This window comes from Nyctibius grandis, chromosome 4 (genome assembly GCF_013368605.1).
Source record: "Nyctibius grandis isolate bNycGra1 chromosome 4, bNycGra1.pri, whole genome shotgun sequence".
Taxonomy (NCBI): domain Eukaryota; kingdom Metazoa; phylum Chordata; class Aves; order Nyctibiiformes; family Nyctibiidae; genus Nyctibius; species Nyctibius grandis.
In genome coordinates this window covers 29476798-29503331 of record NC_090661.1, presented here as the reverse complement: position 1 = coordinate 29503331, position 26534 = coordinate 29476798, and the positions used below count along the sequence as shown (strand labels likewise).

Below are 26534 nucleotides of genomic sequence, written 5' to 3'. Positions count from 1 at the left end.
CTTAAATAATCAAGAACAAAATACTACCTTGTGTCACCAAAACCTTTTCGATACTGGAGCTCTATCTTCCAAATCTGTAAAGAAATGAAACATTGATCTGTGCTCCTTGGGGTCTGTTTGCTACTGTCAGGCTGAGAACTTCTGTCTAAAATGAAAATAATTGGAATGTAATTATTTTCTTCTGAGTACTGAGTGCTCAGCTCAGAAATCCTAAGTTTTACCTGGTATTTACAGCCCTGTTGTGAATGTTGTGCAAATGATCCTCAGTAGCTGTGCAGAACCTTGCTAATGTCATTTAGGCTTCTTGGAAGTACAAGAGCCTGTCGGCACAGGCAGCCTGCAGGTTGGAGACATAATCATCTTCACTTCCTGGTTTTCATGCATTAACAAAATGCTATTGCATCCGTTTTGCAGACACTGTAGAAATAGCTAGGAATGTAATGTAAAAAGCTTCAAATGTAAAAAGAGAATACTGGTTTCACAGAGCTGTTTCGTATTATGTCATGAGACTGGTTTTGATCACATCAGAGATTTAATTTTATTGCAGTCATTAATCTTTTAATTTAACAAATGTTACATTTTTAATGTAATGTTTTTTGACAGTCATGGACTTTTGAGGGGATACATACATCCTGAAGTGCTATGCTAAACACTCAGTCTCTGAATAAGCTGATGCACGTACCCAGCACAACACAGTACCATGAAGAAATACTATTTCAGACTGTGTACCTGGAATGCTGCAGAGGTGTCCTTTTCTCTTTCTTCTGGAATTGGTTCCCTAACTTTTGCATTTTTTCCAGAGCAGCAGCAGTCCCAGTGGAACTTGTGGGCAGAGCTCTGCTGAAGGGGAGCAGGTCCAGAAGAGACCTACACAAACCTGCAGGTCCATAACAGACCTGTGCACACGCACATCCACAGCACAGGCTGAGTGCATTAAGAGTCATGCTTTTGGGAAATATCAAACTTAAAAGTTGTGTTCAGCCTGGTTGTTGGGTACCTGTGCAGTCAGCCAAATGCTCCCGGAGAATAGCTGATTAGACTAGCTAGGGTGCATGAATAAAGTTCCTGCACAGTGAGCCGACTTGCTGGGAAAGCAGCTATCTTCATGGGCTGGATGCCACAGAGCTGGCACAGAAATGTGTCAGCAGCACAACTGTTAGTTAAGCCTGAGTCTCAATAGGGCATAGCAATGTGTCTGTCAGGACCGGAGCTAAGTGAGTATCTCTGCCTCCAGCAGCAGTGTCACACAGCATGCCAAGGCTGCCTGGCAGGTGCACAGTAATGTGTGCTGAACTGAGGAGCATACCATGGTAGGAAACGGCATGGTGCTTCATATAAAAAAAAAATAAGTTTATATTATCTAAAGATAGCACAAACACAGCAGAAGACAGTGCGTAAGAGAGAAAGGAGCAATAAATTTGGTCTCCATGAGAGCTGAGGTGATCTGCAGAAATTTCATGCTGGATAGAAACTTACACGGTAAAAAGCAGAGGTGAGTATCGTTTATCACCCAAAGGACACTTTCTGAGGTCCTACACATGAAGGCTGATACATGTGAAGGGTCATACACATTCTGTCATCTCCGGGCTTCTTTTTTTCCCTTTAGATAAAGAAAACCCATATCTTTCTATATATGACAAAGGCTCTACCTTCCCCTGCCTTCATGGAGGCTGTGTCAGCCACCTACAAGTCTGTGAATTCATCAGTGATTGCCCTGCCAAAGAACAGGAAGGAGTGAGGTGTGGTGAGTATGTGGCATGGCACTTCGTGGAAACCTTCATCCCATTAGAAGAAATAATTTAAAATGAAAAATAAGTTAAATTGATTCCATCTCTAAATTAATTCAGTATTTTGCCTCCTGAATTAATTTAGCCTATTTACATTAATTGGATACCAAGATTCTCTTTGAAAATTCACCTAGTATAGGATAAAATGGATTTGGGTGGTTTTGTTTGGTTTGGGGTTTTTTAAATATTGCAGTAAGGAGCTCAATGACCTACCTTTCATAGTTGCTGCTACTTCAGAGAAAGGCAAAACCTTATTTACATGTCTGCAGCTGGGTGAGAAATTCCTTCTGGACCCAAGGTCTGAACCTCCCTTCAGTGGAAGGTGCTGATCATCTTTCTAGTGCCAGCCACCAACACGGTCATAAATCTGTCCCTTCAGGATCCCAGTTCAGAGTTCTTCTTGCACATCATGACAGAGAAATCCCCTTGCTCATTATATGTGGTGCTAAGAAGCATCATTTAGCTTTGTTGCAAGTACAGTGGCAGAGATCTAAAATAATCTGTTGATTTGCCTTCCTTTAAGTGGACACAGAAAACTTTGTGCTGCCTGCAATTTCATATGCAGCAAGGCCTTTACAAACATATGGCAGTGATTTACCATTCTTTAGATTGTGGAACTGCAGTTTTGCACAGTATCTAGAGCAGGACAGAACTGCAAAGTTTCAAATATCTCCAGAAGCAAAGTGTTGACTTTCTGATGGTGACTCTGGAAATAAAAAAAAATGAGACCTATTAATATTTGGACATTGAAAAACTGTGTAGTACATGTTGGGTAGCTTAGACAACCACAATGAGTTTTGACTTTTGTTGCTGTTTGTGTTTTTCTATAATCAAGTTTCTCCTATTTTCCTACTTTTTCTTATTCTTCATTGTAGACAGTCTCCCAGAGGGCTCACACTGCTCTTTTGAAGAGGGTCCATGTGGCTGGACACTGAATGAAACTGCAGCATCTCCTTGGTCTATTCGGGGCTTTACTGAAACGATTCAAGGTGACTGGTTTGTAGGGTCTACCTTGCAAGCCACTGGTGGTAGGTTCTTCCTAGTTCTCTCTCCCTCTCTCTGTGTTCTCTCTCACTCTCTCTGTGTATGTGTATGCATATATACAATAGACTTGAACTTAGGTTTTTTAAATGGGTTGAAAATTTTTGGCATCATTGCCAAATGAACTTTAGCATCAGTGTTATCTATAACAACTTTAAATGTAGCTAAAATTAACTTTTGAACATGATTCGAAACTTTATATGAAACAAGTTCTGCAACAAAGTTAACACAAAACTATGGGAGACAGGGATTCTCCTTCACCTTAAAAAAATTATATAATGAATTCTCTTTTCTCTATATATACTTCTTCCCTCCTTCTTCCTCTTATGAGCTATGCAATTGCAGAGTACTTCAGCAGCAACAAGATAGCTGCTGCATCAGAAAGTAAAAATTGCCCAACAGAACTAGGCAGTTTGTAGAAACACATCTTTTGGAGACCCTTGCCAGACCCTGCCAGTGGCTTAGGAAGAGCATCACATGGAAGCATATCCCAAGACCAAGTGGTCATACACATTCTGTGCCATAGAATACCACAATTAAAAAAGCCAGATAATTCCTAGAACTGTCAGCTTGGTAAATAAGGAGGGGGCCAGACCCGCACATGTTCAGGTTGAAAGTCAGAAATGTTAGCACAGATGAGTCTTGCCTCACAGTTCTCTGTCAAAATGAAGGGTGTCCATATCAGTGTCCTGTTTGTCTCTCGAGAGCTTGTATTAACTGTCCCTAGGAGAAAAGACTACAAATAAATGCTTCCAGTCCAGTGTTTGTCTCAGCAAGAGTCATTGATGGTAATGGTATAAGAATTAGGGCTGATCAGGAGTTAGCTGTAGATTGGTGTGAGCTCCTGTATGGGAAGATACTTGAGTGGTGTCTGAGGTTCATGCACTCATGTTCCAGGAAAGGGTTTGGGATATTGACTTTTGTGCTGCTGAAATCTACCAGAGTGCTTATTATATCCTCACTAAGAGATTTGCTCTCAAGCCATGCTTGTCATCTTACTTACACTGTGCTTCAGCACAATGACGTTAAATTATTTCAAGTATAAAAAAAGGCACAACATCATCTTGTCTTTTCTGATTCACTCTTCTGTTCACAGGACACTTCCTCTACCTGCGAGCAGACAGCAATCAGACAAGTGGTATGGCCAAGGCTTACAGTACCAGCTTGCCAGCCAGTATTGCCACTGAAGACTATCAGGTATATCACTCTGTCTTAGCACCTTTGTGGAGTTAATCATCAGGCTGTAGGCACTGTTTGCACAATGAGCCCATTCTCCTATGCTTCTGCACACTCTATGAAACACCGGAAAGCAGAAGAGTTGGCTATACCGCCTAGCTAGCTACTTGTTGAAAACTGGAAAGGAGACACAAGGTGCATCCCCAGTAAGTGAAAGCAGGAGCCCCAAATCAACTCCTCAGTATGGAAAACTCCCCAGACTAACTGTACTAACTATTCCTCTGAAGGGTACCCAGCACCTGAATTGTATGGGGTGGCCTTGGTTTGTAGGAAAGGGAGCTGGCTGTCTGGGCTGTTGAGCTATTCAGTACACCTGCTGCTGAGACTTCATAAATTCTGCAATACTTTTGTAGGAGTTAGCAAACTTGACAGTTTCACTGACAACAGGAGTGTGACATTAGTAAGCATTAGATTTTCCAGGAACAGGTGAAGATAATAAACTTCTGTTCACATTCTTCAGGAATTTCAAAAGGTGAGGGCAACATAGCATGGATAAAATCACATAACCTGCCTTCAGCCCAAGTCTATACAAAGAATAAGGGGAGCTCTGAGATGCTGGAATTAAAAACATTAAGTAATATTGTACTCAGAACACTTAGGAAAATTAAGCTGCAAGTTTCAGCTGGAGTCCAGCCCTGCTAGGGAAAAACAGAAAGCTTTGATGCCTCCTAATTAGAGCTGGCAAAAGAAATATAGTGCAGGTGCCAAAAATGTAACTTCAGCATTTATATTTATTTCTAAATCCAGGTCAAGTTTGCTGGGTAGTTCCAACAAAATAAAATGTGCTCACAAAACCAGGAGGAGGAAAAGCAGTAACCATTGGTTATGGTGTACAGGTCACAGAAGATCTGGACCCATTCTCTCCTCCACTGGCAAGGATTTGAACCCACATTTCAGGAGCAAGGAACTTGCTGTGGTTGTTGTTTGCAGCACGTGTGTGTGCGCTCTCCCTTTCCTGCTGGTGCTGGTGCTCTCTGTAAAGTAAAGAGCAGCTGAGCGCTCAAAGCAGTGGTGAAAATAGCAGTTGCTTCTTGCTCTGTGGCAAAGTGGAAGTTGTTGCTCCAAAGAAAGAGGAACAAGTACTGCTTCAAAATGTTATTTGGCCTGGTGGTCAGATTGCTCACCTGCCATATGGGTGCTACAGTCCAGATGGTGCCTATGACTTGGATCAAGCATATGGATTGAGGTTCCTGCCTCTAGAGACAGCCTAATTCCTCATTTCAAGGGCATTTGGGGCACGGCAGCTGTCCCCTCAGAGTGCTTTTATGCCCTGGGTATAGATTGAGCCGTATCAGTGCAACAGATTAACCTGCATGGTTATAATGGGAATCCATAAAAGGTTTAAACTGTGGTTCAAACCCTTTCACAGGAATCTTTAAGCTGGTGAGAAGACTGAAGAGGAATGCAGTTAGGATTGTTTTTCTGCAATAACCTAACTGTAGTGGAAGCATTTAATGATAAAGCATTTATTGAGTTTAAGCCTGTGTTCCTCTGCTTTACTACTTTTTGTTCCTGAAGGAGATAAGAAGGAGACCAGTGCTCTCTCACCCAGATGGTGTCTGAGGCCATGGATATTGTCATCAGTGGTTGGAGAACAGCTGCCCAACAGGAGTGTCAGTCACGGTCTCCACGGAGAAAATCCTGTGCTAGGAAGTGATGAGTCATACACAAGCAATGGGGGCCTTAGTGATGCCTGTGATTAAACAGTTTGACCCAGGATCAAAGGTCTGGTGTCTCAAATCCCCAGGGAGAGGAGAAGTGAGTACCTTTCCCTTTTTATCACAGGATACCATTCTTTTCTCTTCTTCCTCTATTACAGATCCAATTCTCAGTGCATGTTTTTGGCAGCTACAATGGTACCATCTCCCTCTCTGTCAGGGAAGAGATAAAGGGAGCTCCAGTCACCTTGCCAATGTGGGAAAGGGCAGGGAGCTGGAGTGATGGCTGGTTTCTCATCACCTTACCAATGCCAGAGCTTCAGAACTGGTAAGAGCTCCACCAGCAGCATCCAGGGTTATCCCTAGAGATTTAGTGAATTGTTATTGTCTTTGTTGTGAAGCATCACAACATTCTTGCCTTCTTCCAGGGCCACTTCTACTGAAAAAAATTACAGGAGTACTGCGATTCTGCTTGCTGAGGAAGTATTCTGTCATATGTGCATATCTTCACGCACATACACAGCTTAGCTCAGCACAAGCCCATGCTGTGTGTCTGCACTTCCATGCAGCCTCAAACAGTGCTTAGGTATTGAGAATAGTAAGTGTCTGTACTAGAAACATTTTACCAACCTGAGAAATCCAGTATACTCACAGTGGCAAAATGCTCCCAGTAGTGAAACGGCTATTTTAGCATAGCTGCGCTTTGTACTCCTGCGGTAAAAACAGCCATGTGAGTCAAATGAGTGGGAAAACCACAGTTTAGCCAGTACAACTGTCTAGTATAGGATCTATATCAGTGCAGCCCAGGCAACTGGAGATCATTCATTTCCACATCGTTGATGCAACTGTCTCAGGAAAAGACCATTGCCCAAATCAGCCTTGCACTAAAGTCTTCACAGTTTTAGATGTGAAAATACAGCGTGACACTGATTTTCAACTGAAGTCAAATACTGAAGATTCAATTAATTTCAACCCAATCTAATTTTAATCAGGTATTTCTCCTCTATCACCCAGTGTCATTCGGTCTCAAGCCATGTAGCTGGTGTTGGCAGCTGGTTATTTTGCACAACACAAACGATTTTTAAATTGCTCCGATCTGTTTTTTTGCATCTTCCTCAGGAAGGCCTGTTTCACATGACACTTAACACATAAAAATCTCAAAGGCTATACAGTGAATTATAAATGGAAAAATATCTACCTAATATTGGCAATAAATTATGTCTCAAAACTTCATGGATTAGAAAGTGTGAGGGAATTCCTTTTAACTTCAAATATTCTCTGCGTTTTTGTATAAAAGGCTAAGGGATTTGTGTTGGAAGTGATAGCAATTCAGACTCAAGAAGGAGTAAAACTCAGAGAATGTTGTTCCACCCTCTTTCTAGTTTAATTTAATTATTACCTTTGGTCTCGGCATTATGATGTGTTCACCATACGCACCTTTGCCATGAATTATTCCTTTAGGATAGGATAGGTCTGCATGCTGGCAGTGTATTTAATATTCTTGTCTGACAGAGTCTGGAGCCCTGTGGATTAGCATCTGTTTAGTTCTGCACATGAAAAGTATGACCAATGAATTTGTCCAGAATAGGTCTTTTCCCCAGGCACTTTCATGTGGACCTAACCACAGCAGAGTCCTAGGGGCTCTTCAGAGGTATTTAAGACCTTCTGCCCCCTCTGATATATTGTCCCTTATGCTTGTCCCCTGAAGCCTTCGATTTCTGCATCAGGCCTCAGTTCTGAAGTGAAATGGATCTTCTGTGGCAGGAGGGCACAGACAGCAAGAGGCTTTAGGGAGCACTAGCCAGCACTACATGAACAAAACTGATATTCAAATACTGTAATGTTTGAAAGAGTTGAGTGATTAAACAAAATAAAAGTAGTAAGTAGGTCATGCATGCATGTATTATAACAGTCTGTTTCAAGTAGTTCTATCTTGTTTCACTTCATGTAACCTTTTTGTATGCCATTTTCAAACAAATTTAAAACTGCTGTGGCGCAACAGTGACAATCACTGTGAGTGAGGCTGGAGCTGTTCAATCTAGCAAGCAGAGCTGTGCTACTTGAGCTAGCCAAGTGACTAACAGAAGTAATAAGTTGTCATTTGCTGCACTGATCTATAACAGAAACAGAAGCAGCATACACTTTGCTGGAAGGTGTTGCAGCTATTTGCCCCACGTGAGGAAACTTTGGTCTTTGTGCTCCCAGGATATGGGCTCCATCCCAGGCCTCTTGCCTTATTCCTTCCATGCTCTGCTCCTTCTGTCCCGTTTCACCTGCTGCTGTGAGCACTCACTTGCTTCCTTGTTTTCATACACTTGGCCTCTCTTCCTTCTCCTTCAAGCTCCTATTTGTGAACCCATTTTATCTGTCTCATGCTTCCCATTGTAATTTCCCTCTCTGAACTTCTCCCTGCTTCTTGTTTCCATCTCTCTTTCAGCAGGTGCTATGCCTCTGTGCATTGGGGTTTTTTTTAGTTAGTCTAACTCCCTTCCCTGCACTTCCATTCCCCTCTCCTCCTAGTTAGCTCTTGTGCGCTTTCATTTTGATGATCCCAGACCTACAATAAAGGTTTATTCCCAGTCTTCCTATTTGACAGGGTATTTGTTTCTCTCTGTAGATCTCAGGCCCAAAGGCCCCACACACCAAGTCCAAGTTCCACTGCTGTAAAGTTCCCAGGGAGCTCCCCAGCCTCTCCAAGATGGCACTTTGTTCACTCTGGGTTCAGTTTAGGCAGCTTTTTTCTCATGTTTGGCCAGGATCAGCAGAAGAAAGAAGAGCTGGGGAAGAAAAAGTGTATTCATTAATTTGGAAGGGCAGTTCTCACTTCATGTAGCTGAAGCAGGACCTGACACAGTTCATAACAGCACTGTCATGGAAAGTACCATTTAGCCCCAGACTTGACGATCTCCAGGGAAGAGGAGACTACAGGATGAAAAAAATTCTACCAGGCATGGAAGTATCAGGGATTTTAAATTTTCTAGGACACTTTACTAAAATTTGAATAGATTCTCATTCAAATGGAAAAAAAAAAAAGCTCATCCCTGCCCTATGACACTCTTCCTTACAAATTTCAGATCCCACTTCCAATACCTGGTAGCACAGCGCACTTAAAAAGTTGTCAGCATTTTCAAGGATGGTCAAAATGGTGAATCCCTGCACTGCCTCATCCTCAACGCTGGCAAAATATTTTGACTGCTAGGCAAGTCATACTAAATCACCCAAAACAGGAAAGTTCAGCCTAAATTGGTTTAAGGTTGGTGAAGTTGCAAACAATTGTAAACAGAGGCGTATGGTGAACATCGCTGTACAATCTTAGTACAGTTTGATATAAACCTCCATGAATGACTTTTCTGTATATTTGTGGGTGCTGGCAGCTTTCCTTGGTAATGCAAACTCCAGCAATGCTGTGCTTAGGGAATTTTTTAGTACAGAGTTTGGGCTGGCATGTCATTTTCCTGTATCCTGAATCTTCAGAAAGCTCCTGTCCTTCTCTTGCTGTATGCAAAGGCTGTATTTTTCCCTGGTTCCTTGAAGGGATGATAGCCAGTAGCAAAGTGGGTGGGAGGGGACAGGTCACACAAGGAGAAGGGGTAGACATGAATTGCAACACAAATAGTTGCTGTAGAAGAACATGAACAGCTTGATGGGGCTAGAAGTAGAGAAGCCTTAGCACATAGAAGGAGGTGGCCATGGAGGGGATACATAAGTCGTTTTTAGCAACAGCTTCCTCCAGTAAATTTATTTCTTTGGAGAGAAGGAAGACAAACTACACAGTTTGCTGATCAGCCTCCCAGTTGGGCATCTAGCTACTTGAAAAACTACTTCTGGTGATCAGCTGGCAAACTTACTCACTTGATTGACACACACAGGGAAAAAGGCTGCTATCAGAAGAAAATCAAACAGGCAGAAGACCAGACATCAGACAGCTGGAGAGTGCAATAAGGTAGAGTCAGCAAAATGAGCTCAATGAGCAGGAACACTGGAAACCCCTCTGGCTAACACAGCACAGATTTCAAAAGGCAAATTCCTCTGCTTTTTCTGAAGTTATGAGGAAGGGGAGGCATACAGAGCCCAGAGCTTATGAGATGTCTATTCTCATACACTGGGGGAGGGGGGTCATTCCCCAGGCTCCCACTTGTGCTCAGCTGGAGCAGAAATCTACCTTGTAGTGCAGTGTCATGGACCCTCTTCTGCTCTGACTCCAGCAGATTGACCTGACCAAGAATATACTGCCATGTGGGTGCCTTAAGCAAGGGGTAGGCTGTGGTGCTGTATCTATAGCTGTGGGTCTTAGAAGTGCCCTAGTCCTGGGCTCAGAGTGCTGTGACTTTCTCTTCCATCAAATGGCTGAAGGAATTACTGTCTTGTGTCAGTGGGTTTATGTACAAGGTCTCAAAATGCAAACATATTGCTAAACCTGTTAATAAAGAGGCAGGTTTCTGTAGGAAGGGGATCTAACGGCAAATTCCCCTGCTAACCCCATAGCTAAGAGAGTGGTTGTTCAAGAGACCTTTGATTTGCATTTGCTGCACCAACACTTACTCCCAGAGCGCTCAGATCCTGTGGGTGTGAATGCTTTCATCTAAGCACAAGGGGCTATTCTTGAGTAGGGGTAAAAGCAGATTATCCCCAAAGATTTTGATGCAGCTATGCATCATTATATTAACTGTGGATATGGACCGACATTTGGCTGGTGGGTGGAATACGCACACATACTTTATTGCCACTAATTTGGGACAAGTGTGTTCCTAGGCTGAATGATTAATGTGTTAGGCTGGTCAGTGCTTGATCTCTCATAAATCATCACTGAGCTTCACCAGTGACAGCAGTAGAGGTCCTCTCCATATGCTTTTAATAAGCTCTACGTGGACTAGACATCAGACATCTGTTTATTTCTGAAATTTAATGAAAACCAATTCAGTCCTATCCATTAGAAGGAGAGCCTTCAGCCCATTTTCTTTCTTCTTTGTGAATTCAGAACACGGCAACACACATGGGACATGACAGACCTCCTAGATAAGTAGCTAAACACCTGGTCATGGTGGAAATAGATGAGATAGCCCACAAAGCAAATACTTCAGGGCGTTATGGCTGAAATTTAAAATGTCTTGACCTTCAGCTGAAATAAACTCATGTCACCTTGTTGAGTTACATTGGCTGAGGATCAGACCCAAGATTCCTGTCTATTTGGATATCGTTGTTCTGTTCAGGTTTTATGCTGGCTATCTCTTTGGGGATGGAAAGAAAGAGATTCTTTTTTCCCTTCACTTTTGCACATGTCTAATTCCCTGACTGTTTATAGCAATTGAATAAGGGTGGTTGTCTCTGTATAACTATGAGTGAAGGACAGTAGCTTCTGTTTCTACACGTGTGTGCAGATAGCAGGGGAAGTAGGGCTCTCATTCTTGTTCCCCATGAAATGTGGCATTGTACGAATGTTGGTTGGTCCTTATTAACTGTTGATATGTGGGTAAGATTTCCAGCAAGCCCTTCTGGCTGCACAGCAAGGTTTGTCTGGAGGAAACATTCTAAATAGTGATGATCATGATTCGATGATAAGGGAACATTGTATTTTTAGTTTGTTTTTTTTTTTTCCACCTGCCCCTTTATCCGTCTTCTCTAAAACTTCTGTCTTATTGCAAAGGTTTCAACTGCAACTCCTGGCAACCTGGGGCTGGAATTCCCAAGCTGACATTGCTATCGACAATATTACATTTGGACTGGACTGCTTCACTGACGGTGAGCCACGAATGTTGCAGAATCCTCTAAAGAATTTGGCTAGTATAATCAGCATCCCACAGATCCAGGGCACACAGGCTCTGTTCTCCCCACAGAGTGCACATGGATCATTTGTGTTACCTTTTACAGCACAATGCCATTTTATCTCAGACCTACTGAAGATTGCAAGCCAAGGCAATTTTATGGTGTGTCAGAGTCTTCTAGTGCTCTTTTTTTCTCTAATTTAGGATATCCTGTGTCACATAGTTGAGACCTGTCTGTGTGTCTTGGCAAGAAACACTAGACTTATTCCTTAGCCCCTAAATTGAAGGATTACATCACACTGTTCTTCAGCAGTCCCTGCTAACTTATGCACCCTGGCAATTGATAGCTGAAGGGAATTAGTTGAAATCAAAGGGGAAAGTCTCCATACTTTAATGGAGGAAAGGAACAAAATGGAGGAATAAAGTGACTCTGACAGTAAAGTTTAGATCATTGCAGTAAGTTTGTTTTGCTCTGAAGAGAGGTACATCAACTGTCACTGCAAGATATATAATGGATGTGCTTTCCTTTGCTTCATTACTGCGAACGTGACTGACAACAACATATTCTACTGAAAAATGGAGCCAGTGCTACCCTCTGAAGCATGTTAGCAAGAGCTGGATTTTCTTAGCAGACAAGTGGAAAGAGGTTGGATACTTGAACCACTTGCAAATACTAGGAGCTGCCTTCTTTTTGTCCCTGGAGAAAAGACCTATATGCTCTGTTGTAAAGGAACTGGAGAATATGCAGCACTTGAATTGCGACTTCTGTTGCAGACAAAATGTGCATCAGTGGTCCTGTGCCACTGTTATTGTGCCAGCACACTCAGTATGTCAGCATTTAGGGTAATAACATGTCCCTGCAGAGGCTAGCTGTAGCCTAACATAACATGTGGGAAGGCTTATGTCAAAACAGATGTGTTAAAAGTTCATCAACAAAAGCCCCCTTTCCCTCCCTTCTTTGTCTGATTCAGTCTCCCTTGTCCCTTTGTTCTGTGGGCACTGAAACCACCCTTCTATAAAATGCTGAGCACGCACATTTTCATTTGAAGTTAAGAGGAAGAGATGTTCGTTGATGGTAGTGTCATTTGTTCACTCCAGCTCCTTAACACCCCTGGCTTCCAAACCCTCTGGGACCTCCATGCTAACACTTCAGTTTGAAATCTTTTGAGGAAACTGAAGGGAGTGATTCCAGATGCGCTTATGCCAGCTGATGTGCACCCAGCTGCTGGAGTTTACTGCCCTCCTGAGAGCAAATACAGCCTCCAGTTTACCCTCAGACATTTTGCTGGTTCTGGTGTAGGGATGTATCCTTTGGCAAATAGGTGGGATGTAAATGCCACTGCAGCAACATTATCAGAGCTTGTCCATTAGACCGCGCAAGTTACTCCTCATTTTCAATTAGTATAAATCACACTGATGTCCAGGAGCAGCTGGCACTTAACCTACCTGAAGGTGTGACCCAAAGATGTGTGACTCATGCAGAAGAAACATCACAAAGGAAACATGTTTCTCTTAAGCCTTGCACTTAACACTGTTCCTTGAATCCTCTTTGCAAATTGACGTTTTTCTCGCCTCTGAAAGTAACCCTCTTGCATTTGTCTTCTCATGACTTTAATTCAGTTAGGTTGCACAAAAACCCAGCAGCTCTGCTCTGTTTTCAGTAATGAAATTATTTCTCCCTGGTAAGGAGAGGTTTCAGATGTCAGAGATGGAGCCAATTAAGATCCAGGCAGTGAATTCTTTGCGTGAGGGCAGCAGGAAGGATGTATGGCAGGAAGGAAGAATTTGCTGCTTCCTAGGATGTAAATATTATTTTCTGTATCTATTTCAATCCTGTACTTCAGTTGCTCTACAAAACCCAGTGCAGACTCTGAAAGCACTGCTTGTCTGTATGCAAGCTGGGAAAAGTGGTCAGGTTTTCCATATACCTCAAAATTGAGAGGAAAGATTCAGTAAGATTTAAGAGGGAAACAAATGGGTAGCAATGACAGCTCAAGGGATATCAATAAGGACAAAAACCAAACAGACCATTCTTTGGATGGCAGCTCCTGGGCAGTGACAGGTGTTTCCGCTGTGAAAAAGGTGAGATGAAACCACCTTCTTGTTCATAAAATCACCTCGTGTAAGACGGTGTCACAGACAGGATGACATGGGTCTGGTTTGTTGTGAGAACTTTTAGGGGACAGGCATAGAGATAGTTTATCATTTTAGTTAACTGGTGCTTTCATAGGAGGAGGTCTGAATTTTGAGTGTCTACATATGAAAATGTGGACTGGCACAGCAAACAGAGTGCTGACTGTTACCCTCCTCAGTGCTTATGGTGTCACTGCTTTTACTATTACCTTTTGGTGCTCTGAGCATTATATCGTTCCAATTAAGATCACGGGTCTGTGGTCTATCAAAGTGCGCTCTACTGCCCTGGCCGAGGGATTACATTTTGTTCTATGCATCATTTACAATTTCCCAGAAGACTGGTTTATAAATGGTAAGACTGTGCAAAGAGAGTTTTTGTATAGCATATCTCTAGTTCTTGACTTTGGAGTCCTCGACCCAGCAAAGTTTGGTTCTGTTGACCTGCCAGTCTCATTGCTTGAGGTGAATGGTGGGAGGTGGTTCAAGCCTCATTACTGCCTCATTTCACTGATTTAAGAAGGTATTGACTAGAAATGCAACAGATCAGCCAAAAGGATGGAGAAGGGGGAAACTGGTGCAGCTTTCTCAGTCTCTGTCCCACTCCAGGACATGCTGGAGAGGCTTCCAGGAATACTCCAACCTGCATCAGTAAGGTGGGATCTTTGAGGAGACCATGCACACTTTGAGGATCCTGTCAGGCACCTTACTCTGATTAATCCTGGCCACAGGACAACTATCTTTTTTCATTACAGTCACAGAGACAGAGAAGTAGGAGTGAGTTACTTTAGCTCTTTGCCTGCAGGAGGTACCCTGTCTTTCTCCTCTACACTTCCCTCTGTCCCTTTTCAGTGTGGAAATCAACAGCATTAGCTAAATCCTGGAGAAAGAAGTCCTGTGCTTTTAATATTTTTCTGATATAGGTACACCTTACTATGAATTAAGTCTTGTTCCCTTCCATTCACTTACAGTCAACATGTTGGCTGTCCATATTGACTTCAGAGGAGGAAGTGGAAGCTAAAATAGACTGGAGCCCAGCCCCTGGATCCCAGGGCTACACCATGTTTGTAGAAAATGCCACCTTACACATTCATGTTTGACAGCGCATAAAATATCAGCCTTCTAAGAGTTAATGGCTCATGTGGACAGAGTGATGGTCAGCCTGTCTTGCAGTTTGTCTGCTGCTGAGCACAGAGGAGACAAACTTTATTCCAGCATGTGAGGGTTTGAGATTGTTTGGAGAAGGAGGAAAGATTGTTTGTTTGAAAACGAGGCACTGCCTTGGGATACTCAGTTGGGATGCTGAAAAAAAAATCCATGCAGACACACAGACTGACTCTGTATTTCAGAAAGTGATTTACATTCCTTCACTCTGGCAAACATAACCAGACTTCTTGTACGTCTCTAAGTATCTGAAACTGTTGTGACCTTTGGGATTCATAATTCAGTGCAAGCCTTGGGACACCAAGCATCTTTTCTGGCCATTCATTGTCTTTTTCATTTGGTTTTCCTTCTTGCCTTTGATCCAGTTCATTTGTTTTGGGTTAATTTCATTTTTTGCTGGCTTGACAACTTCATCCATTGAAGTTCTCTATCTCAGTATGAACCGAGTGTGTCAGTACAAAGCTCCCTTTTACTTCCATCTGTCAATGTGCTTTCAGTTAGACCTGAGGGGAATATTCTCAGGAGTAAAAGCTCAACAAGGTCTCCATGCTTCAATTAGTTATTTGGCCTTTCTGACACAGCTAAAAAGGGTGTTAATTATCGCTATTTAGAGCAGTGGCTTTGCGGCAGAGATAATTGACCAGCTGGAACTGAGTGAGTCTCTTTTAAATAGAGCATCAAACAGCTGTTAGATTCTCACAACTGGAACAAACTGAAATATTTGTAATGTTTTTCAACTGATGAAAAATGTTCACTATTAAATTAACTGAGGGCTCATAAAATGGAAGGAAGTCTCTCCTTTTTCTTATAGAGATTTTCCAATCAAAGATCTGCATGAAAATGGGTAATTTAACTATTGAAACAGGATGCTTGCAGATTATAAGGCAAGGGCTCAGTTACTACTTTTTCCTGTTGTAAAGCAGCTTTGGTTGTGTGGTGTTCTCAATGCATATCAGATGCTTTGGATCAGCAATTGCTTTGAAGTCCCTCCTCTCTGAGAAAGGGCTGATTTTTAAAGGTCTGCTTCACTCGTCAGAAATGTAGTGGTTTGCTCTGTGTTTTTCAAAAAGGTTTGTCCAAAGATTTATAGCTTGTGTCAAGGGTATGCGCCGTTTCTTAACTGTGTATCTTAGCGAGACATGTAATTTTATTTAGTATTTTATTCTCTAAGCAAGGTCTGAGGTGCTCAAAGTTGGTTGCTGAGAGGGGAGCGATCTGTTAGGCTGGTTTACTTGCCATGATGCCATTCAGAACCAAAGGTAACAATTTTTGCTATTACTCTTCTTTACACCTCCGGTTGTTTGCCTGTCCAGAATTGTCACCTGCCCCTTTGACAAGAGGAGCATCAATACCTGGTATCTGTTCTCCCACACTATGCTTTTCCTAAAGTCTCTTGTAATCACAGCTGGTGCAATTTGCTGGCCAAGGAGCTTACCCTGCAGGTGAGCCTGAGTGGGATAATAAGGGGAGTTTGTGTTCATGTGAAGACCCACTGACTTCGGCACAGATACAAGTAGCTAACCCAAGACATGGGCCCAAAAGAATAATAAAAAATTATGATTGTTTAAAACACCTTTTTTGCCTAAGGTATTATTTACTTATTTTAACCAAATGGTCATACTCGGTTCATTCATGTGATCTTTAAATTTTCCATCTCTCTTTTCTACCATCCTCCCATCTCTCTCATCCATTCTACAAACTATTACAGGAAGAAAACCAAATCGTTTTGGTAGGAAGCACCAGTACCCACGGGAGATTAGTATCCTGGATGAGCATCTTCTGAACCCCCTGGAAGAGCCCTCCCTCCCAGGTATGTGATTCAGTACTGAAAACTTGTCTCTTGGCTATAAAAGTTGGCTCCCTTCCCATCTCCTGTGTGTGACCTGTCTGCCTGATAGCACAGGACAACTAAATATAATCCATCTCAAAGATTTGGAGATCATGTCAGGTAGTCTGTCTTTGGCTACAGGGCAGGAGTTTGCTGGAGCCCAACTCAGCAGCCCTTAAATAGCAGGACCTCTTTAAATAAAAGCAGAAAAAATTAAGTAAAGAAGCTTTAAGTAAATGCAGAAGCTGCATGACTCAAATTCGGAGTGCACAAAAGCCAGCTCAGGAACGAAAAGTGTAGGCCAGTACAGAAAGCTGGGGACAGAAAGAGATTTACTGGGACTTGGTGAGCAGTGAAGCTGAACCTAATGAGCGGAGAATAGGGTTGTAAAGATGAAGATCCAGGGAGGGGAAATAAGTGAGGATCTGTAAATCCACTGAGGAGAAAAAATGGATTAAAAACTAGGAGAACAGGGGACACTGGGAACCAGTTTACTGACAGCAGTAGAGACTGCCACTCTGGAGGACAGATGACAACCGTGTGGGTGACAAGAGCTGTCTAAAGGAGGGCCTGAGGAGGGGAGATTGTGCTTGAGGCTGCTTTGCTGCCAAGAAATACCTCTGTGTGACTGCATCACACCCTGAAGACTGTGTTCACCTGAAATGTGACAATCTGTACTGCTATCAGTTCCTGTTAGCTTAAGGGGCACAGATTTCTGTAACAAAGCTTAGCACTCTTACCCCAATGGTCCATCTGCGTGTTTGCAGGATGACATCTGTTGGGGATAGTTCTGCTTGCCTTTTCCTTTAACCAAGATTAGAATTTTTCTTTTAAAGGTTTGTGATTTTTACTGCTATTTTAATCATTCAGCTCTGAAACAGTTCTGCTTCTGACTCTGTCCCTTGTGCATGCACTGCATCATACAGTTTTTAGATACATTATTGAATAGCTTTATTTAGGCCTCATCTCATTCACTGGACAAGATGGATATGTTTGGGTCTTGGACAAGGGTTGTGAAATGGAGGAGATGGTTATCTGCCGCATTGTTGCAGAAACAGAAGAATAATGCTCAATGAGAGCCAGGAAAAAAATTGCCTGGAGGAAAAGGTCCCCTACTGAAAGTAGCAAGAGGCCCTCCCAACTGCTGCTGCTGCCACAGGGTTCTTGTGCAAGCCTGAGACAAGTCACTTAAAACTTCCGCCATGTTTCATAGATGGTCACTAGTTGTAATTGCAGAAGTTTTCAACTTCTATTTCTGTGTATATGCCTCAGTTCTCATCTGGAAAGTTGAATAATATCTCCTTGCTTCATACTGAGAAGAGAAATTTGATAATGTCTGTGAGACACTTGGATAAACCCCTTCTCAGAAGTCTCATTCCTCCCCCCTCCCCAACTGATGGGGTTTATCTGCAGACTATGAATTATTAAATAGTGTGCAGGAAATAAGGTGAGAGGGGAAAAAAGCGAACAGTGACTATATGCAGAGCAGTAGCTGTGCTATGACTGGAGTAAAGTTGGGATAATATAAGTACTCTATGATCGTATAATTAAGGGTAGTATATTAGTGGATTGTAATACAAGGAAGCTGCATTAAAGTTGAACAGATAAATTTAACTTTAGCATGGACTGGCTTTCAAGTCCTCGACATTGTAAATGCAAGTTTAAGCATTTTTTGTATTATTATAATAATAAGCATGTGATCAAATAGACGTATTGAGTTTTAAAGCCCTGTAGATGGCATATACTGCTGCAACATGGTCTTTATGTTGTTCATCTGGTTTTTATACAAAAATCATTAACGTTCTTTGTGATTAATGTGAATTTTGTTATTGAAGGATCATTAAGGAAAGATATCAACAGGAACAGCTGTTTCAATGACACTTGCCCTTTGGTTATATATTTCTGTGAGTTATTGCACCTGTCTGAGAAATAAAGGGAAGCTCACACCTGCCCCAACTCTTGCTGTTCTGGTCATAGGGGACACATCTGTTGTTCTCTGGTGGTTCACGTCATGTGGTGCCAGTGGTCCACATGGGCCAACTCAAGCTCAGTGCGACAGTGCGTATGAGGACAGCAACGTGTCAGTGACTGTGGAGAAAGAGGGCAGGCTCCGGGGAGTACAAGTCTGGAGGGTGCCAGCCACAAACCGATACAGGTGAGTATCAGTGTGTGCTGGAGAGGCAGCCATGCTTAACTACATTTTGTCTACGGCGTTTCAGCAAGCAGAAGTGTGGGACCATCTGTACTGAGTGAGTGGAGGGGGCAGTGAAGTAAGAGAGAAAGAGGAGCGCTGGCTGTAAGGATCTGTGTCTGAGCTACTGCGAAGCATGGAAGGGTGGAGTGGTGACTTAGAAGAGGTCAGAACAGGAGTGAGTGTGGGCATGGGGTCAAGTGGGAGTGCTGCCATCATTGGAGTCCTGAAGCCTTGCTCTTCTAGATTTGGCTATACCAGTTCATGCTCTTTACTCATGAAGTCTTTGTCTCCAGTATTCTGGTGTGGAGTTGGTCTATCCTCTTGAGCAGCCTAGCTATGTGGGTCTCAGACAAAGAATAGCTGTGAGATGCTGCAGCAGGGGAGCCTGCTCTGAAGCAATGCCTGTTTGGAAGTGCAGGCTGGGGAAAGCTTGCAGATGTAGTTGCTTTGGGGATGAGAAGTGTGAGATTTGTCTCTTTAACCACTTACTTTTTCTTCCAGGATTTCTGCCTATGGAGCAGCCGGGGGCAAGGGAGCCAAAAACCACAATAAGAGGTCCCACGGGGTCTTCATCTCAGCCACCTTCCAGCTGGAGAAAGATGAGCTGCTGTACATCTTAGTGGGGCAGCAGGGGGAGGATGCCTGCCCTGGGGTGAGGGCTGCACAAGCATATGTGGGCAGAGGCTTTGCAGATACAATTCAGTGAGATTCAGTGGGTGGCATGGGATTTGGTGATGAAAGACAGAAATCCCAGAATCCAGCAATGAAATCCAGTCAGGAGACTGGGAAGAACCAATAAACCAAGTTAGAAAGAATCTCAAAACAAATATAAAGAACTCTGAAAAGAAAAACAATCTAAAAATGCACAAACAAATATGAAGCTCACAGGAACTTTGCTTTAAGCTCCTGGTGTTTGAAATAAGTTCTTCATCAGCTTTCTTCTGCTTATTTTAAGCAGGGAGCTAGTAGGCGAGAGTTGTCTTATTTTTCCACAGCCTAGGTTTCTTTCTGTCTGCCAGGATTTCAGATAATTTACTATTATTTATGGAAGCATCCAGCAGCGTTGTGGTTGCACTGTGTTAGATACTCCCTAAGCTCAGAGATCTGAATCCAAAGCCTATCAAAACCAATGGGAATCTTCCCACTAACTACAGTGGCCCTTGGATTAGGCATTTGTAACGACAAAAAGCCCCGCTCTTGAGAAACAGAAATTGATGACGTGAATGCTTATATATGTGTCCTCTAATGCTAGACCCAATGATTTGAAAGTCCTTTTCTCACTTAGACTCAAAAGTGGCCTCTTTTCAGCATGAATTCTTTGGTATTGCCTCTTTCCAGAAATGTGATCTGTCAGCCCCTGCCCAAGAACAAAGCTGTTTTCTCTCTTCCCCACAGGCAGACTGATGAGTTTTGGGATGCATCTACTATTCTGTGGGCATTCAAAGTTGCCATATACCTTGCCCAGAGCATATGATGCCTTACCCAGATACTGCAACAGATTCTAAAACCAGCCTTTCTTCACTTTAGATAGTACAAGAATTGGGTCTATCTAAACAAAATATACATTTGTATGTCTGCAGTTCCCTCTTCAGTGCACTCTCTAGGCTTAGGTCATAATCCACAAAGTTGTCCATTATTCCTTTGCATTTCGTGACTTGTTCTCCAAATCGCAAAGTATAACCCAGCACTAACTAGCTCCCTTTGGCAGACACCATTGGAAAGTTCCCATTCATTTTTCCCACTTCCAAAGCCCAACATTCTTTGGCTTTGGAAATCCTGATGAATCTATATGTTGGGTAACTAATGTTTGTTTTCCTTTCTCCGAAGAAGTTCTGCAGCTCCAAACCTTCATTCTCTCTCCTTAGATTTACACCAGTTACTTTGCCCTGGTCCTCATCTACACTGTCATCTTTTGTCCTCTTTCAATGAGAGGACACAGGCAGTAAAACTGTTGCCACACTTCTGGCCTAGATAGGTGACATGGCCCACGCAAGTAGGGATTTCACCTGCACTGAGACAACACAGCAGTTGCTGAAATCATTCAGACTTCATCATCTGAGTGAAGCTGGGCAGATTTATAGTGTCACTGAAACTCATGGAACTCAGTGTGACCAAAAAAAGGAAAAAAATCTAAGATGGCCAAACAATCTTTACTTTTTCAGCCTTTTCAGTGTTCTCTAGTATTTGGCAGGAGCCGGAAGCTGGGACTACAGATTTCTCTTCCAAGAGGTGTCAGTAGGGCACTTAACCATGTGCAGATTACCTCTGTCTGCTTTATTCACTTACGACCTTGAGAAATACCTAATAAATACAGCAGTAAGGAAGTTCTGAGAATTTATCCATAACTCAACACATTTTAATGTTCTTGGGTATAAGAAGTTCTAAATATGCAAAATATTAATTATGTGATATCAATAATGAGTTATTGGTGTGTTGCTTTGGGGTTTTTTTGTGAGCATTTCTATTTTCACTTGCATGTGTAATGTGAGTTTGCAAATAAGGGGTAACAGAGAGATCTACCCCTCAGCTGTTGATCCTTGTAGAAGAGTTCACTTTCCACAAAGATAATATATATAATGATTTATATATGTCTGATATACACCACCAACAATACAATATTATTATACTGAGATATACAGACAACTCTCAAGAGTTGGACTTTGATATCTGAGTGCATCTCTTGTCTCCCTTCAGGGCAATCCTGAAATCCAGAAGATCTGCTTAGGGGAGTCATCTCTCATTGAAGAAGATTACAAAAAAAAAGGGGATCTGAAGGACTGGGCTGGTGGAGGGGGGGGTGGAGGAGGAGCAACCTACATCTTTAGAGTAAGTATTTCCTCCTTGCACCCTGCCTGAGAAGTGTCCAGCAGAGCAACTAGCTTTCACTGTCAGTCATGGCATATGATACTCTAAAAAAAGGTGATAAAAGGAGTCTCTCTGTCCTCTCTTTCCTTCTCTCTCTCTTTGTCTTTATGTCTTTTAAATTTAAATTCTTTATCTCTTTCCATATCCTTGATCATACTTGTCACTGTCACTAAGCTAGCTGAACTGGTTCCTCAGTTCTTGACAACTCAGGCCTGGGAATCACACCCGGATCCTACTTTAATACTGGCAGCAGTCCTAAAAAAAAAAAATCCCCAAACCTTGGTGTTCAGTTAAACAGTTACTTTTGTAAACAGGAACACAATGTAACACATTTTTGTAATGAACTTAGGAAACAACCAGTAGCATTGCCCCGGCCTTGGGCCACTCTTCTTTGGGATGCTTTCATGCATTTTGATGAGTTTATGTGAGTTCACATATGAAGGGATGTTAAGTTTTTCTCATGTTTGATGGGGGGTTTTCCAGCAGAAGGATGGGATTTTCGAACCTTTGCTCATCGCAGCAGGAGGAGGAGGAAAAGCCTACCTGAAGGCTCAGGACAGCTCCCTGGATGACATACCCCTGGAGCAATTTGAGAACAGCACTGCAGTACCTGGAGTCAGTGGAAGGACTGGGGCAGCAGGTGAGACACTAAAACCACACACGCTCTGAATCAGATAGCCGAATCCACACATTGTCCTGTAAGCATGAAGTGAGGGGCTTCTTTTTGATCTTTTGGAATTTTTCTGTGGCAGTAGTTGTTAGAAATATGCTAATAGTCTGTAACGGATGTCATCTTATATGATGTGTCACCAGATAAAAGAAAATGCATAGGACAGGTGATGAGCCTGAGGACTGGAGGAAAGCAAATATCACTCCGGTCTTCAAAAAGGGCAAGAAGGAGGACCTGGGTAACTATAGACCAGGCAGCCTCACCTCCATCCCTGGAAAGATAATGGAACAACTTGTCCTTGGTGCTGTCTCTAGGCGCATCAAGGATAAGAGGATCTTTAGGGGCAGTCAACATGGCTTCACCAAGGGGAAGTCATGCTTAACCAACTTGATAGCCTTTTATGAGGACATAACCCGGTGGACAGATGATGGTAAAGCAGTGGATGTGGTCTATCTCGATTTCAGTAAAGAGTTTGACACAGTCTCCCACAGCATCCTCGCAGCTAAACTGAGGAAGTGTGGTCTGGATGATCGGGTAGTGAGGTGGATTGTGAACTGGCTGAAGGAAAGAAGCCAGAGAGTGTTGGTCAATGGGACAGAGTCTAGTTGGAGGCCTGTATCTAGTGGAGTCCCTCAAGGGTCGGTACTGGGACCAGTACTGTTCAATATATTCATTAACAACTTGGATGAGGGAATAGAGTGCACTGTCAGCAAGTTCGCTGATGACACAAAACTGTGAGGAGTGGCTGACACATCAGAAGGCTGTGCTGCCATTCAGAGAGACCTAGACAGGCTGGAGAGTTGGGTGGGGAGAAATTTAATGGAATATAACAAGGGCAAGTGTAGAGTCCTGCATCTGGGCAAGAACAACCCCATGTACCTGTATAAGTTGGGGACAGACCTGTTGGAGAGCAGCGGAGGGGAAAGGGACCTGGGGTCCTAGTGGACAGCAGGATGACCATGAGCCAGCAATGTGCCCTTGTGGCCAAGAAGGCCAATGGCATCCTGGGGTGTATTAGAAGGGGTGTGGTTAGTAGGTCAAGAGAGGTTCTCCTCCCCCTCTACTCTGCCCTGGTGAGGCCGCATCTGGAATATTGTGTCCAGTTCTGGGCCCCTTGGTTCAAGGACAGGGAACTGCTAGAGAAAGTTCAGAGCAGAGCCACGAAGATGATTAAGGGGGTGGAACATCTCCCTTATGAGGAGAGGCTGAGGGAGCTGGGTCTCTTTAGCTTGGAGGAGACTGGGGGGTGACCTCATTAGTGTTTATAAATATGTAAAGGGCAAGTGTCATGAGGATGGAGCCAGGCTCTTCTCAGTGACATCCATTGACAGGACAAGGGGCAACGGGTGCAAGCTGGAACACAGGAGGTTCCATATAAATATGAGGAAAAACTTCTTTACAGTGAGGGTGACTGATCACTGGAACAGGCTGCCCAGAGAGGTTGTGGAATCTCCTTCTCTGGAGACATTCAAAACCCGCCTGGACGCGTTCCTGTGTGATATGATCTAGGTAATCCTGCTCCGTCAGGGGGATTGGACTAGATGATCTTTCGAGGTCCCTTCCAATCCCTAACATTCTGTGATTCTGTGAGTGCTCCAGTAGAGGTTATTCCATAGGAGGACTCATCTCTTCTATGAAACGACTCAGTGAAAATGATGTTTGGGGGATGGAGCCCACTCCTTCACACTGTGACAATGGTCTTTGAAGAGAAGACTTTTTCCCTGTTACTCCCCTGAAGCCCTAACAACAACAATTATATTATGGGACTTTTCCAGAAATGGAAACTTATTTACAATCTTGCAACAGCTGTGCTTAGAATCCATTCCCAAGAGACAAAAAAATCCAGTAGTTCTCCATCTCCTGCTGTAATAGCCTTATAGAGATGCCACTAGAGGGAGATGAGGAAATCCATTTTATTTTTATTTCCCTGGGGAACTCAGCATCTCACATGGCTGAAAGCCTTAACCAGTTATCCCGAAGGGGAGTGGTGGGCTCCTTATTTCCCTAATGCCACTAGAAATTGGTGCTGAGGTGCTGGTTATGCAGCACATACCACAGGTTGTGCATTAGATATCCATTTTGTGGATGTAGATGTAGATATCCATGGCAACAAGGAGCTTGTCTGTATATTCTGTTAACATTAAAGAACAAGTTAAATTGAATGCAGGCTCTTAAGAAATTAATAAGGGCCAATCTCTGTATCTCTACAGTATCTTGCCTACTTTCCTCTGCTTGTGCTTCCCTCACCTGTTCTTGTTTCATTTTCTCACTCTCTGACTGAAGGTGGAGGTGGTGGCTGGCAAGATGAAAGTCTGCTTCCTCAGGCTGGGAAGTCCCTTCTGGAAGGTGGAGAAGGGGGTCAAGCTTGTCCCCAAGCACTAGCCAAGCTCCAGTGGGCCACCTCCGGTGGCTTTGGTGGGGGAGGAGGAGCTTGTACTTCTGGTGGAGGAGGTGGAGGCTACAGAGGTAAGTCTGCTGGTGGAATAGACATCATATCTAATTTTGTACCCTTCAGAGTACCTGTAGTTAAGGGCTAGAGCTCTTAGTGTAGAAGTACACTGCTGCAGAAGGTGATTCACAGATACTTCAATCTGAACAGTATGAAGCCCTCCATACTCTCCACCATCTCTCTTTAATTGAGGAAATCAAGGTTATAGAAGTATTCCTGCATGATTTAGTAGTTGGAAGGTGTGCTGAATCACCCCTTCATTCATTCCCAAGTTGCCCCGGGAAAATGTTCCATTTCTTTTTTCTGTTTAAAGCAGATATATTTTTACCTTGCTGAACTGAGAAACCTATATTGGAATAAGGCACTTCACTAACCTTGGTACTGGCTGGGTCAAGCGAGCATTTATCCATCAAGGACATTATACGTATTAATATCACTGAAGGGTGCAGAGTGACACCAGGTGATAAGAGCCAGGAATGAATGCAACACTCCAGAGGCATCGCATTTTTTGCAGCATGCAGCACTGATCAGCTAGCCATACTCTTCTTTCCCCAGGGGGGCATGCCTCTGATAATGATGATATCACGGCTGGTGGGCAGGATGGCATCTCTTTTGTGAACCCCATTGGAGAGCTCTTCTTGCATCCCCTGGCAGGTACAATATACTGCTTATTCCTCTTAGTTCTTTTCTTTCTTCTTTTTCCTTCTTCCTCTCTATTTCCTCTTTCCTGCTCCCTCTCCTCCTGCCTTTGTTTTTTATGCATTTCATTCAGGCATATTTCACTCTGCAGGTCAAATCTTTAGCTGTGGTAGTTTCTTTAAATATTTCTATAGTGCTCTGGGACCTTTTTCCTCTCAATCTCTAAGGCAGGAGAGACACCAGTCATCAGGTTCAACTGCACATTCTCAGTCCTAGACACTTCCAGGTCAATTCACTTCAGGACCTCTCTGTTTGCTTGAGGGACCCAATACCTTCTTCTCTCCTGGCCCCCATCAGCTTTCTGATGTGTCCACACTGTGTTGGATTATCTGCTTTCCTGCAGAGGAGAGAAGTTGTAGGTGCCTGCTGGGTTTTGGGTTTTTTTTTCCTTACTGGAACAAGATGGGTAACACCGAAGTAAGCCCACCTGTTGTGTCTGATTCCTTGATCAGCCATGGAGAGTCACGGTGAGGTGGAGGTTCAGATCTATCTTAACTGCAGCCACTGCCACTCGGACAACTGTAAGCGGGACCCTGACACCAACCTGCCAGTCTGCCAATGTGAGATGGGGGCTGTGCTAGCCAATGACAACGTCACCTGCACTGGTAAGATGTGAAGTTTCATCCTCATTGGATAACATCTGTGTTCTTTGTATCATCTCTCCTCCTGGCTTTTTTGATGGTCAACTCCCCAAGTTACGGCTAGTGGCTCCAGTGAACACAGTGTTATGAGAAATGTCAGTCAAACACAGGACTGACAATTCCTGATGTCCTTTCCTTACATGATGAGCTGCATCTCTGTCACCATCTCCAACATTCAGGTTTGGATTAGGTAGAAGGTAAAATATCTGTAAAGAGACATAGTGTAAATTTCCTGAATGGGCACAGTGTATCAGAGAGTTAAGTGTAAATACCTCTCCGGTATAACATGCCACCTACTGCTGAGTTATTTAAGCCGCAAATTACATCATTCCACAGCAGTTTCCCACTGTGCCTGTTCAGCGGATGCCTGGTATTCACTGTTATTTCCTGACACAGTCTCTTGGAACTCC

The 26534-nt window shown here is 43.2% G+C and overlaps 1 protein-coding gene across 1 annotated transcript in view; it reads left to right on the top strand.

Moving 5' to 3' along the window:
- The window catches only part of LTK (leukocyte receptor tyrosine kinase), a 101738-nt gene that overhangs the window by 58355 nt on the left and 16849 nt on the right, over nt 1-26534 (top strand). Inside the window, exons 7-19 of the mRNA XM_068397354.1 lie at nt 1607-1744; nt 2663-2815; nt 3925-4025; nt 5884-6050; nt 11367-11461; nt 16487-16588; nt 18584-18761; nt 19302-19452; nt 21495-21626; nt 22149-22305; nt 24619-24801; nt 25340-25438; nt 25936-26088. Coding sequence (XP_068253455.1) covers nt 1607-1744; nt 2663-2815; nt 3925-4025; nt 5884-6050; nt 11367-11461; nt 16487-16588; nt 18584-18761; nt 19302-19452; nt 21495-21626; nt 22149-22305; nt 24619-24801; nt 25340-25438; nt 25936-26088 — 1809 coding nt within the window. The remainder of the gene's footprint in view (nt 1-1606; nt 1745-2662; nt 2816-3924; nt 4026-5883; nt 6051-11366; nt 11462-16486; nt 16589-18583; nt 18762-19301; nt 19453-21494; nt 21627-22148; nt 22306-24618; nt 24802-25339; nt 25439-25935; nt 26089-26534) is intronic.